Source organism: Stigmatopora nigra, chromosome 1 (genome assembly GCF_051989575.1).
Source record: "Stigmatopora nigra isolate UIUO_SnigA chromosome 1, RoL_Snig_1.1, whole genome shotgun sequence".
NCBI lineage: Eukaryota > Metazoa > Chordata > Actinopteri > Syngnathiformes > Syngnathidae > Stigmatopora > Stigmatopora nigra.
Window position 1 is genome coordinate 23,016,803 of NC_135508.1, and position 15,698 is coordinate 23,032,500.

The 15,698-nt window shown below is 39.7% G+C and overlaps 1 protein-coding gene across 14 annotated transcripts in view; it reads left to right on the top strand.

Annotated features, from left to right (window-relative positions):
- The first annotated feature begins 1,009 nt into the window (after positions 1-1,009).
- LOC144195402 (myelin transcription factor 1-like) overlaps positions 1,010-15,698 on the top strand; it is a 52,676-nt gene continuing 37,987 nt past the window's right edge. For 8 of the 14 annotated variants that reach the window (XM_077715019.1, XM_077715027.1, XM_077715064.1 and 5 more), the window contains exons 1-3: positions 1,010-1,125; positions 9,570-9,676; positions 10,490-10,555. In XM_077715019.1, the coding sequence (XP_077571145.1) occupies positions 1,089-1,125; positions 9,570-9,676; positions 10,490-10,555 (210 nt within the window). In that variant the 5' untranslated portion in view covers positions 1,010-1,088. Of the gene's footprint in view, positions 1,126-4,187; positions 4,232-4,252; positions 4,518-9,569; positions 9,677-10,489; positions 10,556-15,698 lie in introns of those variants that run through there. The other 6 variants (XM_077715046.1, XM_077715081.1, XM_077715099.1 and 3 more) reach the window with 5 other exon arrangements.

Here is a 15,698-nt window from a genome sequence, read left to right on the forward strand (position 1 = left end):
TTCATCTCATTTTCTGAAGTGCGTTATCCTCATTAGAATCGCAGGGGTGATGGAGCTTATCCCAGCTGACTTCAGGCCACCCTGAATTGGAGACAGACAACCCACACACACTCACAACCGCACCTTGGGGCAAATTTGAGTGTCCACGCAGCTTATCATGCATGTTTTTGGAATGTGGGAGTAAACCAGAGTATCCGGAGGAAATCAACACAGGCCCAGGAGAACATGCTAATTCTACACAGGTGGATCGACCTTGGATTTGAACTCAGGACCCCAGAACTGTGAGGCTGACACGCTGACAACTCACACCACCGGTCTGCCGAGCGAAAACATATTCTACTGCATTATTTTGCATGTGATCAACGTTTCAAATATGTACCAACTAATATAATCCTATAATACTTTGCCGCGGAGATCAAGACATATAGACTCATTATGTATATTTACGATAGCATGCCCCGATCACTGGCTGCAGATGATCATGTGACATTACTTGGCCAATCAGTGCTGCGAGGAATTTAATATTTAGAATTTGAAAAAAAAATCATATTTTATTTTAGACTAAAGTAGTTTTCGGTGAATGCGCAAATGAAATTGGAGGGGTTTGGTAACTCCAACAAGGTCAAGAACCACTCCTATAAAGTACTTCAATTTTGCGTAATATCCAAAGTAAAAAACATAAAAGTAAGAGACGTTGGCCGTGGTTATTTTTATGAATGCTTTGAAATTAGATTGCTAACAGTGTTCAGTGTGACCGTGAGAAGTCGTGGGCCACAGCAGATGCTCTTTGTTGCATTTGCGGGCTATTGTTAATGTAAGCTGAGACTTGTGGGGTAAGGGGGGGGGTGATGATGACGATGATGTGGTGGTGGTGGGAAGGGGGGTAGAGGGGTACGGCCTGGGGCCAGCTCTCGGCAGTAAGAAGACATAGCCTCTCACTATTGGCTCCCTGCAGCTGTCAATCAACATGGCCCCACCCCCGCCCCGCAAGTTGAACTAAAGTTTAGACAAGTTAGTGCCGCACTTGTAGAAAGTTGTCAGCGGCACTTGAAGCTTGCTGCGGGCTCGCGCACCCAACAGAAGACGGAATGGCCGCAAAGATGAAGCTTTGTCGCACTTTTCTAGGTTCGTATCATTTACTCACTTAAACAGATAAAGCTTGGCCCGTGCGTGTGTGTTCAAAAGTCACACATTAATTTTTAAAAGCAGTTGTGTTTAAATATTTTTAGGGTTATAGATTGTTTGAAGTTTGAAAAATTACTTTGATTCAAAGAAGTGTTAAATTATGGGGGGTTAAAATAAAGATTGCATGTCCTGTGTCAACACAAAAGTTTGGTGTCAAACAATAAGTATAGCATGAAGTTTTCAAAAATAAACTTTACTCTGCACTCTTGTCCAGACAAAGAAGAGTTGATCCCCTGGGGAACCTTGCGGCTTTGGTACCGTGGGGACAATGCCAAGCCGCGGGCTGATTAGAAACTTTTTTTGTTGTTGCGTTAGTCTGTCGGCTCGTTCCATCTGTCGAGGGCCCATAGGGGCCTCCCCGGGTCCCAACCTTAATACTCAGTCAGCTGCTGCCCCATGTAATATTTATGCACAATATCGCCACCATACAACTTCATTCAAAAGCGGAAAGAGGCCTCTGGGCCATCTGCACTCACACAGTCAACATTGCATAGCAAGGTTACATTGAAGATAATGATTCTTATTTTAAGTTTAACCCTTTCAAGGACAGTGCTCACTGTAGTGGACAGCTATTCAAAGTATACACTCAAGACCATTGATTTAAAAAAAAGTCTCAGATTATGGTTCCAAATAGCACTGTGAAATTGACCCCCACCCCACACACACACTTTAACACACACACTTTAACACACACACACACACACACACACACACACACACACACACACACACACACACACACACACACTTTAACACACACACACACACACACACACACACATACACACATACATACACATACACATACGCACACACAAACACAAACACACAGACATACATACACATATTATTGAACTCCTTACATGTGGCTGATGATGATATTTTATCTTTGCCAGAAAAGACGTCTGTGAATGCTCAAATTTCAGTACCTTCAGTATTGTGGGTGGTAGACAAAAATTATTTGAGTAATCTTCCTTCCACATCTCCCACTCATAGTGGATTAGACATCTAACATTGCTGGCAGCCGAAAAGTTAGTGAACAAGTTGAGCAATGTGACATTGTAGTATTGGAACAGGATAAAGAGCAACCTTTAGACTTAATATAGGATCAGCTTTGTGGCCACTCTCAACGTTTCTTGAAAAAAAAATAGAGTAGACTTTCTAAATTAGCTGCAAGACTAATCTTGTATCTGCTTATCAAGCATATTGATATCCTCACACAAAAGCTATTGTTGCCGGCACAATGAACTCATGTTAGGGATTGTTCCCCTCTCAGAACTGTCCAGGGTCCTGATGCAGAAACTTTGGAGCTCTCCACAGTAACAAAGAGCAGACGTTCATTTACGGGTCCTACTTTCTCTTTTTAATTCATGACTTAGGCCTAACTTTGCACATCCCTTCTTCCCCTCTATACCGGATAGAGGTCTAAGATATTTTGTAACACCCCCACCGTCAGCCCCTCCGCCCGCCTTGTTTATTCGATTGTCGCTCCTGTTGTGTGAGCCCTCTCTCCTCCTCTAGTCTGAAATCATACTGATGCGACGTGCACGCCCGGTGATTGATTTCAGCTCCAATGCATAACAATGGGATTGCACAAAAAGAGCCTGCTGCAAGGAGATAAGAATTTAATAGAATTTCTGAAAGCTGAAGGTTGGGCTTTTTGAATATTCCCTGCGTGCGTGGCGTGGAGACAGCAGATAAAGAATGGCATTTGTGGGGACTATTCTCAAATGGCTTGTAATGAATGGTTGTCATTTCCACTAATGGTTCCAAAACAGCAAAGAAAAAAACAACAACATTTGGGAATGACTCCAAGTAACACTATTAGGAGGGTATCTTTGCTGCCTGAGTTATTTTCTCAGTCAACCTATTGACAAATCTGTGAGAGATCTTACTGCTTCAAACTCTAATGACCACGTGGCCCTTACTCATTTGCCACCATTGACAGCAATAGACGTCTAATACATTTAAACTGGGACAGCTGGCATTAAAAGAGCATGAATGACGGTGATAAGTATCTAATGTATTTCGACTGGATCATAAGGGATTGGATTTCTATCCTTGTCAACGGCAACCAATGAGTTCATTTGTGAAATAATAAAAGGACATTTAAACCCTAGGATTTTCAACTGAATCAGTGTTAGAGAATTTTGGTCACAACCAGACTTTATATGTTCTTTTATTCACTTTAATGTAGTTAATTTTTGAGTCACATTGTTATGTTTTTAAATGTATTTATTTATATTAAAAATGGTACTTCATTCTGATTAAAGAAGTGATCGAAAATAGTTTTCATTTTCTCTATTAAGGATTACAGCAGTTATAAAAGTAGGCAATATGATGACACTTTACCTTGTTTTTAAGTGGTTATATGTGTGGTCAATCTTGAAACAGGTCGTTTTACAGCAGTTTGTAACATTAAATTATCAGTAGGAAAGTAAAATAGCAGTAGTAAACAGTTCATTTTTACAGTCTGGTTGATTCGTCACAGTCATTGGTAGCCATTGAGTTAAACCTCTTCCGTTAAATCAGGGAATAAGACAATTGTAGTCAGTAACTCCATCACTGCTGAATCCTAGAAGTAAAACAAACACCATCAAATGAAATATTGGACCGTACCACTTTCAGGTGTCGATAGGGAGGATAAGGTTAAATTACATATAGGTATGATTAAGTAAGAGGCTTGCTCTGATATTATTTGTAAAAGCTGAGTGCTTTAGTGGCTTTAACTATGTGCGCTGGATTAAAATCCAGTTTTCCTCTTTTTATTGGCTCCAGAAAATTCATGTTTGGCAGCGGGCGAGTGTGTGCGTGTTCAGCGAGAGGGGGCGTGGTCAAGTGCAAGTGAGTGCGTAGTGAGGGGTGTGTGGGGGTGCGTACGTGCGTGTGTGTGGCGTAGAGAAGGATGATGGGGGGTAGTCCTCAAGCCCTGCCCATGTGATGGCCGAGGTTTTACTACGGCTTCCGTGATGTCATGGCAAAGGGCGGAGGGAGGAGAAGGGGGTGGCGGAGGGGAGGGGGAGATACAATGGCTCATGAGGGAAAGGTAAGTCAATATTAGGTTTTTTTTTTCCTCGCTGACAAAGGCAAATGAAGCCATGTTTTTGCTTACAAACAAGTAACATCCCTCACGCCTCGATCCGGAGCCGTGAGCCGGTGCTGCGCGTGACCGAGGCCACTCGCTTCATCACCCGCTTTACTTACCACATCTGGACCTTTGGACCGGGATACAAAACCCTTTTTTAAAACTACCACTCGGATATTATTATTATTATCGAACATCTTCACCTGCAACTATTAAGGACTCGACGAGGCTTTATTATTGATTCCAGGTAAAAAAAACTGCTTTGATGTTTTTTTTGCGCGTGTATACTTTTGCTCACTTAATTAATCAATTAGTGAATATTTCGGTCATTAATTCAAACTTGCTCACCTGCTAAACTACGTGGATATGTGCGAGTAGAATATCACAACTATGGTGCGTTTATTTATTTGTAGTGATATAGTTCGTCAGCGTGGTTCGTGTGTGTCAGCGTCAAAACGAGCGAGTGTGTGTGCGCGCTTATGAAATTGGAGGATACTTGTCCTCCACTAATGCCGTTTTATTGAACGATATCCCCCACTTAAGATGCCCCATATCCTCTACCTTTAGCTTTTATTTTTATTTTTTTACGTTTGAGTTTGCTGCGTGTGTGTACAAGCCATTTATTTTGCGGTGCTTGATGCGCAATTTGTGCAATCTGATGCGCGGAGTTTGGCATTAAATGCTCGGGAGATGGAGAGAACGACGGAGCGTCAAAGAGGGAGGGGTTGGCCATTTGATCCTCTGCAGCAAGGAAAAAAAACACAAAACAACGATGCTCTTTTCAAATGTCAGCCGTCTTCATTGGTGTGCACATTCGTCCTCTTTCAAAAGTCGAGTCTAGAAATATCCACTACTGTTGAGAAGACGCGCTGCGCAATGAATCGTGATTTTTCATGCGTGTTTTTTTTTACAAACGAGTATCTAGTTAGATCCCTTTTAAGTGCTATGGTTTTTCCTCCTCTTTGCTTTGCTTACATGGGGACGTAGTATATGTGTGTGTGGAAATCGGTCTGTCAATGCACCTGCGTCCTAAGATGGAGGAAAGAGATGAAGGATGATGATGATGAGGAGGAATAACAGTATACTTTGGGTATATTTTATCGGTATTGGCTTCATGATGCTCCTAAATGAAAAAAAGTTTTACACTTTTGACGCACACTTTTTTTAAAGTTTAGTTTAGTTGTGTTTTCCTCTCATTTTTTGTAGCCTACTTTTAAAGGATTACAGAATTAGGTTATTGGTGCCTTATGTTGTCACTGGACACTATAAAGCTTGAATGCAGCTGGAGCATGAGCTCACCTCTGTGTTTTTAGTTACCTTCATGGTAAACCTTTCTATTTATTAGAGACTGAATAGCCTATGGTGTGGACAGCAGGTGCCGGAGGAGAAAGTGTAATAAACATGTTGGAGGAGCAGCTGGGGCCAAATTGCACCCTCGTCATTCAAAGCCTATCAGAAATCTAAGCTATACAGGCAAAGGTCAGGGTCCTGCAGGCTTTCAATGGAGAGTAGGCATTTCAAATGACAGGCTTGGAAATAATGAATTTCATGCTTTTGGAGAAGGGGAGGGGGGTGGAGGGGCAAAATGAATTTATTAAAACAATGCAAAATGTACCTTTCATAGGGGGCGGGGCACAAAAAGAATGCAGTGCCAGTGCCATAGTTCTATTTATATGCAGCAGTGACACTTTTCTTGTTCCTCAGATGCTGAGGTCAGGGTTGCCCTCAGGGGAGTTTTTCCAAAAGCTGCTACTTTACTCTCTACTATGTACATTGCTTCCCCTCTTGTCCCATAACTGCTGGGAAAAGCATTTGTCCTAATAGCAGCCTTTTAACTTCAGTCTTTACACACTATCTAACATTTCTGCCTGTAATTTTGACTTGATCCTCAGCTCGGACTTTTGATTTGTGATTCACTTTCTAGTTCGTTGGCTGTCTAATCACATTGTATTGTGACTAAATCCGTCTTTACAGGAGCAGTAGTGTACAGCTGGTCTGGCCCCCCGTATGCACACTTAATACTGTTACAGTCGGCCCCCTCTGGTATTAAATCTAACTATGGATTTAGGGTTCTTTATTCCATTGTCCGAAGATAGTAAGCTGAGAGTAATGGCATTACCCTAGCTTCAACTTTGTCATTCGTTGTATAAATAAATAAAAAATAATAAAAAAATGAACCTGTACAAAGATCATGGTGGCCAATTTTGGTTGGTTATTGATTTTGTGGTTATATATTTTAGATGGTGTAAAACTATACTACAGCATGAAAGTATTTAATAAGATATTGTCTCTCAGTGTCATAAAATATATCACAATATAACTCATTATCAGTGATAATTTTACAATTGGCACACTGCGAGTCCCAGGGATTCGCTTGTCTGAAAACTGTGCGTCCCAGGAAACTTGTCACGAGTCCCAACATACTACGGATGCAAATAAAACATAAACAACGATATATAAACATTCAGATTTAATTTATTTATTATATGGTTTAGGGTTAGGGTTTATTTATCATTGTACTAGTCTTTCAGCTCGTAGATCCTCCTCTCTTTGCAGCCTTTCCACTTTTCCAGGGCCTTTTGATGGTTCACACTTTTAGCCAGCTGCACTACCATCAATTTGTGCTGAGTTTTCACTTGCAGCCTGTTTCTTTTCTTTGTGAGGATTCTGTTCTGCACAGAAAAACCTCTCTCACAACGTAAAGTAAGATTCGTAATTAATTTTGTGTTTTTTCAAAATATCCAAGTCAGCGACACCAAGCTCATGCATCAGGTTTATTATGCTGCTAAACTCGCTGAACGGTATATCTTCCATGGACATCCAATGTACAACTTTCAATAAAGCTGTAACTACTTTGTCTTTTGTTGCTGATGCCTTTTGTTCGATTTTTTTCTTGTTATTTCGCAATGTGGGAATTTCCAGTGCCAACTTGTGTCCGGGCAAAACTATGTGTCTATCCAGGGTGCATTTTTGAAAATTCGTGCATTTAGCTGCCGCAATCAATCCATTTACCTGCTTGTTATCCGTACAAACAGCACAGTACATGAAATTATTTTCCTCGTCATATCGTAACCACGCGAACAGCTGCAACCAAGTCTTTTGAAATGTGCGTATTTTTCCTTGCTTACCCCGTTTTGCTTCATGATCATCGATCGAATCTTCTGCAGTTCTTTTCTTACTAGTTGTATTTTTAACTGCGAAATAACTATCCAGACTGTTTTGCTTTTTCTGAAACATTTTTTATCTTTCTTACACTATTACGAAACTCTTGCGATCGCTTCCTCTCCTTCGTCTGCTAGTGTCTGCTAGTCTCGTTCACGCGAGAATTATTTCGCAAAGATTATGTGGAATAAATTTGTTTGCTATCGGATATATATGTGTTTTGGTTTTTTTTTTTGATAAAAATTTCTTTGCGTCCGAAAAAAGCACATTACTTGAAATTGTGCGTCTGGAAGAAAAGCTGTGCGTATCAGACGCAGGACGCAGAGGTAACGAGAACACTGCATTATGATGTATACCATTCATTTGCAAACAACTAAAAGTAAACAAAATATCTCTATCCTATGTGTTTGGAATGCCAGTTCATGACAAGTGCATGTCCCCTGCCATTAATGGGTGCTTTTGATATACATCTTGTAATTATTATCACAATAAATACTGTAAATATTCCATATAAAGTTAGACAGAGAGCAAATGTGCTAATCCTTTATTGGCTGGTCATGTTAAATTTATTAATTAAAAAATAATATGTAAATAAATACAATAATAAACAATAGTAATACAAACATACAATAAGTAAAGCCATTTGTTTTTTTCTTTAGCTTACAGCATGGTACCTTATAAAGTAATACGTTTATGTGGGGGAAAAAATAGCACCAACAAATACAAGTTCTAAAAAAAGAATCTCATCTTTTAGGATGTGTTTTAATCTGAGTCACTGTGCATTAAAAGGTCCCTCGAATACTCCCACATCATTTTGCTTCACATTTAACAAACCTACCCCTGTGAGCAACTTATAGACTCATGCACCTCTGAGTTCTACTGTGAAATAATGAGCTGCTGGCTTTGAAAGCTGGGGAATATGCAGCATAGGATCAAAGAATATACATATCTATCATATCTAAAAAGCCCAGTAGTAGTTATCTCCAGAAGAAACATCTGTTCATTACTCAACACGGACAACAGCGACTTCTACCCCAAGGCAGAAAAGTATCCTAAAAAAACACGCTATGATCCATTTGGCTTTTTTGGAAGTACTCGTGCCTCCTTGACATCCTAACTAACAATACAGGACAGATGCTCACTTGACTTTCCTTTCAAAGATGGAAGGGGAAAAAGGGGGCTAGGAAAAGGAGATTGAAGCATCTTCAACGAGGTTCCTGTAAATGTATGGAGACAGCTGAGACACAGATGCAGACTAACAGTATTGCTGTTGTCATCACTTTCATGTCGTGAGGGAGGGCGCAAAAGTTGATAAACAAGCATTTTGCAAAGTGCTGGCTGGGCGTTGGCGAGTTTTGCATTTAATGGGCAAAGTAGGGATGTGAACACAGAGGGTGCGGTGTAGAATGTCTCAGTTCATCTCATCTTCACTTTTGGTTTTGCTCTTTGGACTCCAGCATTAGGTACTGTGGAGCAAACTGTAAGACTGACTAAAATGTTCATTGAGTCTACGCACTCCATTTTCAAATGTGTGTTGCGTTGTTCCAAAGTGGGTGTTTTAACAAACAAAAAAAACACAGTGTAGATTAATTTATCATTGCATACTTTATTCATGAGTGCTTTCTTATTCATTTAATGTATTTCTACTCTATACTTCACTGTTGAAACATACCAAGGCAACATCTATTACAATAACAAGAATCAAATGGGGAATTGGAATAGACTGAAACTTTTTCTCGGGTAATCTGGGCAATGAAGTGAAAAGCTATTACCTTAATGAAAAAAAAGGGGAGTAAAAAAAAGAAGCTTGATTTATGACTGATTCATTATTTACTGACCATTCATCCCATGCATCCTTCCCCCATTCTCTTATCCATGTTTCTTGAAAAGCTCGATAAAATGCACAAATTTGATTGATTCTATTAGTAGACTGACAGGGACCCCAGCTGGGGCTTTTTGCCATTTAAGTGTGCCTGTGCAAGTGTGTGTTGTTCCCTAGATATAAAGTAGTGTGTACTCCAAGCTTGAGTACCCTCGCCCTACCCCTTAACCTTCTATTCCTGAAACCACACCCCATACTACAATCAAGGGTACTGATCATATAAAATAGCTCATATGTTTTTCTTCTTCACATTAGAAAATGAGTTTCGGGGCGAGCTGGTGAACCAGCGGTGGACACGAGGCGAAAGGACCAGCAGCCACTGTCAGGCCTCCCTGAGACTGCAGAGCCGCCGACCAATCATGGTGAGTGACAAGGCCTCGAAAAAGCGTCCCCCCGCCCCCCTAGACATTCACCAGCACTCCGAGTTACCCCATGCACTCTGCTTTTCTGCTTCCTGGGCATTTTGCAATTCAGCAGGGACATGAAGAAAGTGGGGGAGGATGAAATATAAGAAGGGGGGGGCATTGAGCTAAGGAGGGGTCATATGATGGAAGGCCAAAAAACATAATCAAACAGCACATCAAGTGTCCTACTCGGCCCCTCCTGTCGACCACTCTTGCCCGGTTCAGCTTAGCTCAATTTAGTTAAGCTCAGCGCTTTGCCTCACCGAGTTAACTTCTTACTCCAGCGTTTTTTTTTCTTTTTCATTGTACTGAAACACAATAAAAAAAAGCTCAAAAGGATGGCCTAAAGCGCCGCATACTTGATATCAGCAGAAACAAATTCACCTTCCATAGCTCCTGAAGTCACTTTTACCACGGCTTCTAAATTGCGAGCGTTTTCAGAGTATTTCGACAAGCTGAAAAACAGCTGGTCTCTTTTATTTTCTCGCTGTGCGCATCACAACTGAGGGTGACATACAACAAAGAGATTGAGGGGGGGTTGCTGGGGGGTGAAAGAAAGATGAGGAGGGGGTTGTAAGGACAAGGAGGGGGAGGAAAGATAGGGGAGTGGGTTCTTCCCCCCTTGGGCCCAGTAAAAGTAGTCTTTCTCCCTACTGATGGCTCAGGTTCATCTAAGAAGATGACGTTTATTGATTTGGTTTGATTTCTGGTGCTGTGGGGTGAGGGGAATGGAGAGATTCTTGTCTGTCATCTCCTCTGTTTATGTCATAGAACCGTCTTATCACAACTGGAGTGGAGAAGATGCTGTGGTCGCAAATGAGATCCCATCAGGATCAGGTGCAAATTCAGATGCTTTCATTTCTCTTTCACTCGCTCAAAAGCTTATCAGTGGCAAGTAAGCATTGAATGAATGAAAGAAAACCTACAATCATCCACAGTGAAATGCTTTTGTGTTTCTTTCTCCCTACCAAGTAGTCTATTTTTTAAATACCCTGTATACTCACAGTGGGGGGTCCTGGGTTCAAGTCCAGGTTGGTCCACCTGTGTGGAGTTTGCATGTTCTCCCTGGGCCTGTGTGGGTTTTCTATGGGTACTCTGTTTTCCTCCCACCTCTCAAAGACATGCATGGTAAGCTAATTGGACACTCTAAATTGCCTAAGTATGAGTGTGAGCGTAAATGGTTGTTTGTCTCCTTATAGCCTGTGATTGGCTGGCCAACAAATCAGGGTGTCCCCCGCCTCTGACTGGATTTCAGCTGAGATAGGCCCAAGCACCCCCCCGTGACCTTAGTGAGGATGAAGCAGTTCATGAGATAAGATGAGACATTTTATTATATGAGGAAGCAGTGCTTTTTGCTGTTTCAGGTACAATGGCGCGGAAGGAAGTCTCAAAATCTTGTTGGATTTGTTATTCTTCTTGGGTAGGACATTAAATAACGGTTCTGCTCCTCCGGGATTCGTAGATGGAGCAGAAAGAAATGTGTAAAGATGTATATGCTTTGATTTGCTTATTTTTACCTTTTTATGTCAGGACTTATTGTTGCATGCAGAGTTAGTCAGTGAAACATTGAGGGAGTGAGTCGGGTGTTCGTAGTTTATTTTGATGATCAGTTTTTTTTTATACCATATTAGGACTAAGGAAAAACGCCACTTTACATATGTGGTTCTTTAATGTTTAAAAATATAAATTTTGATATACAATAAAATATGAAATTGTAATGCTTTTTGTAACAAAAAAAACAAAAGACTATTGTGCTTATGGCTACTCGTGTGCCTTTAATAACAACATAATAGGTAGGAAAATTGACATATATGAGGAAAAACTCAAATAAGGTTTGCATTTTTCACCCAAAAAGCATTCAAAAAAAGTTAGCAAATCTAAAAGCAATAGCTTTCCTATTAAAATTGTTGTTGTTATAATTACATCAGTATGAAACACATTTAATCCCATATTGCTACATTTCAGTTTTCAATATTTGCCTGTGAAGAATCACTTGTAGTGTCTCATAACTGTTCACGTGTGACCCATTAAGAAAACACTCTTAGGTTGTTAAAATGGCTCCTTTGGCAATCAGGGGGACCAGTGTAGCCTCGGTGGGCATCTGCTCTCTTACTCTTCACCCAAGAGCGAAAGACTCACTTATATACCCCTCCTTTTGCTGTTCATGCTCTGTCTTGTGTGATTACTAAAATGAAACCGTGCTGCTTCCTAACCCAACATGGACTCCGCCTGGCATTAAGAGGTGTGACGCAAACTCCTCTAATTGACAGCTGGTGCCTGTGGGTCATTTTTGGTCATCTTCTCCTTGTAACGCTCTCTCTCTAAAAATGAATGAATGTGTCATTAATTTGAGGCAAGACAAAGGGTGACCTTGTTTCTGAAGTTAGTGCCCCAGTGAGACATTTACATAGCGCTGTCACAATGTTGAGCAAAGCCCTCTTACACTAACACATCACACAAAACGTAATTGAGAATGTACAACACACCCTGTAGGGATGAGAAGTGCATTTCACCTTGCGCTTTTATCTTTCTTCCTCAGCCACTATTCCGCCTTTCATTTCACAGTAGTATTTTAAGTTACACGTGGTAGTTTGTGCCGTACACTTTCCATTCAGCCTTAAACGCAACAGTCTCGCTCTCCTACCTACCCTCCCACTCTTTTTCATGCATGAGATTTTGCCAGTTCTATACACATTGTACAAAGGGTCTCGCTTAAAAGACAACCAGGTAAAAAGGACAAGTTTGAACATTCATTAGAAGCGGTCCCTTTTCAAAGAGATTATGAAAATCAGGTGAAGGCCTGCCTTGCTGTTTTTTTTTGGATCCACTCACCATGACTTTGTGAACATACAAATTTAATGAGTTGGAATTGAGAAAAAGGGACAGGAAGAGAACGAGGAGAAGAACTCAGATGTGCTTACCAATTTAAATGTACGTAGCTATGGTTACACAAACATGAAAGCGGTAGGCGCCCTTTCCTGATGACTGATCAGTATGAGCAGGAGCAGTTGGAATACAGGAGTGGAAATAGATGACAATTTTAGCGATTTACGCATGTGTACCTTACGTGCTCAGAGAAGAACCTTCTCTTATACTCATTTTATCCTTTTTACTAGTGGATTAGTTTAGAATTATCAGTCATTTTATTAACTTATATTACAGATATGTTCAGAACCATATACTTAGTTTAGTTATTGGTTGCAAATCTGTACCAATGTTAGTTTTCTCACACAAAAGAAGGCTCCTTAATAAATTGTTACTTTTGATTAAAAAGATAGAATCATTAATTCGTCCATTCATTCGTTCATCTTGCAAGCCACTTATCTTGATCTTGGTGGGGGTGTTGGATCCTACTCCAGCTAACTATGCGCACGAGCTTGCCAGCTAATCGCACTTAAACTTATTTTTGTAAATAAGTAAAGACCAAAAAAAACATCATAATTACTTTTTCTGTTTATATAAAGGATTGCATGAAGTGAAACATTAAAGAGTCTGCGCAAATCTAAATAAATAAATAAATATATATATTATATATATTATATATATATATATATATATATATATATATATATATATATATATATATATATATATATATATATATATATATATATATATATATATATATATATATATATATATATATATATATATATATATATATATATATATATATATATATATATATATATATATATATATATATATATATATATATATATATATATATATATATATATATATATATATATATATATATATATCAATTACTGCTGGTGGTGGTGTGATTGTGAGTATGATTGTAGGTTTCTCAGTGTGCCCTATGATTGACTGGCGACCAGTCTAGGGTGTAGTCTGCCTTTTGCCCAAAGTTCACTGGGTTAGGCTCCAGCAATGTATGAATAATGAAAAAACTAAGGACAGAAATTCACTCCACTCATATTTTCTGGGAAAACTATGATTGTTGTCAAGGCCCACATATGATGTGATTCACTACTTTATTTTTTCACATGGTAAAAATTGTATGAAAACAGGGTTCATATAAAATCATAAGGAAGTATTCTTTTTTAGTGGGTTTTTCACGTATATCCCGAAACTAGATGTGAAAAAAACATTTATTTTTTAAAACTTCCCAACAAATGGACACGCAACCATCCAAAATTCTGAAGAAGTGCATGCGCAATCATAGAAAACACTTCACACTGCACACTTATCTACTCAGCTCCTCATTGTGAGTGGGGTGCAAAAAGAGTCGACCACTTCCTTCAGGCAGGGTACAAAGCTGCGTCTTGTTGCACAATTTCAGCGTTCACAGCACCTGATCTAATAGAGAGACAGAACGCGGTGGCGGGCCAAGGCCGTGGAGGCCGCACGCAGGAAGGGAGGGACTTTTTTCCGTCTGCACCTGTACGTCTAAAGGCTAATGAAAGAGCATACCCCGGCTGAAAAGAAAGACCTCCTCGACAACAACAGCATGCTTCATCGTCTTCTCGTCCCGCTTTCTCTACTTCTTTTCATAAGTAGTCTATAAGCAGGAAAGGGCCTTTGCCAAAGAGAGAGAGAGAGAGGGAAAGGGGGAACACTAAGAGGAGAAATAAGGCCTTGTGTTCGAATCCCAATGCACCCATGCCAGCTCGATCACTCAGCGAAGCAACTCTAAGCAGTTAAGTGGCTGGGCAAAGTGGGGCTTGGGGTGCTGTGTTAGGGAGAAGAAAAAGAAGGGGTAAACCCATGATAAAATAATGTCCAGTAATCAAAGCTAAAAGCGCTATTGTGAAAAAAAAAGCATCTGATAGTGTGAGAGAGGACCACTATGGTGGTTTGCTTTCAGAGTGTGACTGCGTTTGTGTGTGTGTGCGTCAGGTTAACACCTGCCCTTTTGTGGCTTAAAAGCCGAGCTATGACTAATCGGTGCTCATTCTGTTTCCTATTCACAAATGCACACGCACACCTGAGTTAGCTTCACAGGAGTGTTATTAAAGCAGCTTTTTGAGGATGTATGATTTTCTATTATTATTATGAAATTCATTTGTGTAGTTTGAAATGCGTCTTCTGATTAATGCTTGCATCGCAGGATACTTTTGCCTCCTCCGCAATACACAATCATGTTTTGTAGTGTAATGGAAGCCGTGTATAGGGAGGGAATTTAAACGAAGCGTGGCCACCCACTCCAAAAGATGATATTAGTCTTTATATTGATGGCAATTGATGGCCAATACATTTGTTCTGGGAGTACCAAGCCAAAGGAATTAAGGGTCTATTGCCATTAATGCTTAGTATTTAAATTGGGTTTTAAATACCGTAATACCCAAACTATAAACCACACCTGAATGTAAACATCAAGTGGCCACATCTTAGTGTAGGATATTTATGTAGAGATGTTACCTCAAAGGATTTGATTTGTCAAAATGTTCTCTATTAACCACATTTTCATCGTTGCTGTCATAATACAACACATGCACTAGTTAGTAAATACTTTGAACACAAACTGAGTAGAAATATCATCATGACGCACTAGCGACATGAAAACCTTCATTACATTTTTTTTAATTTTAAACCATATAGTTCGTATGTCTCCAAAAATCCATCAGAAGCCCATTGGTTATTCAAACCTAAATGGTTCAAACGGAAAGAAAAAGTAGGCCAAAAAGTATTAATTATGATATAATAAGATCTTTGTCTTTTGAATAAACTACCACAACCTGTTGAGCTTTTCCCTCCTACTGATTAATAAAGTATCTTTTTACCACGACCTTTCACCAACACATGCTCTGCCACCCTTCCCAGTTCAAATGGATTGGACATCTATCACCATCAATGGGTGTTTTGAATGTAAATTTTCTGTGAGTGGGTGTTTAAGTTGTCTTTTTTTAATTAACTACCATAACACATATAACTTGGGAAGAGACTTTGGATAAAGAAGAACTAAGAGAAATAGTTCTTCTTCTTGAATTTTTTTTAAGGTAATTTAGTTGAAAAA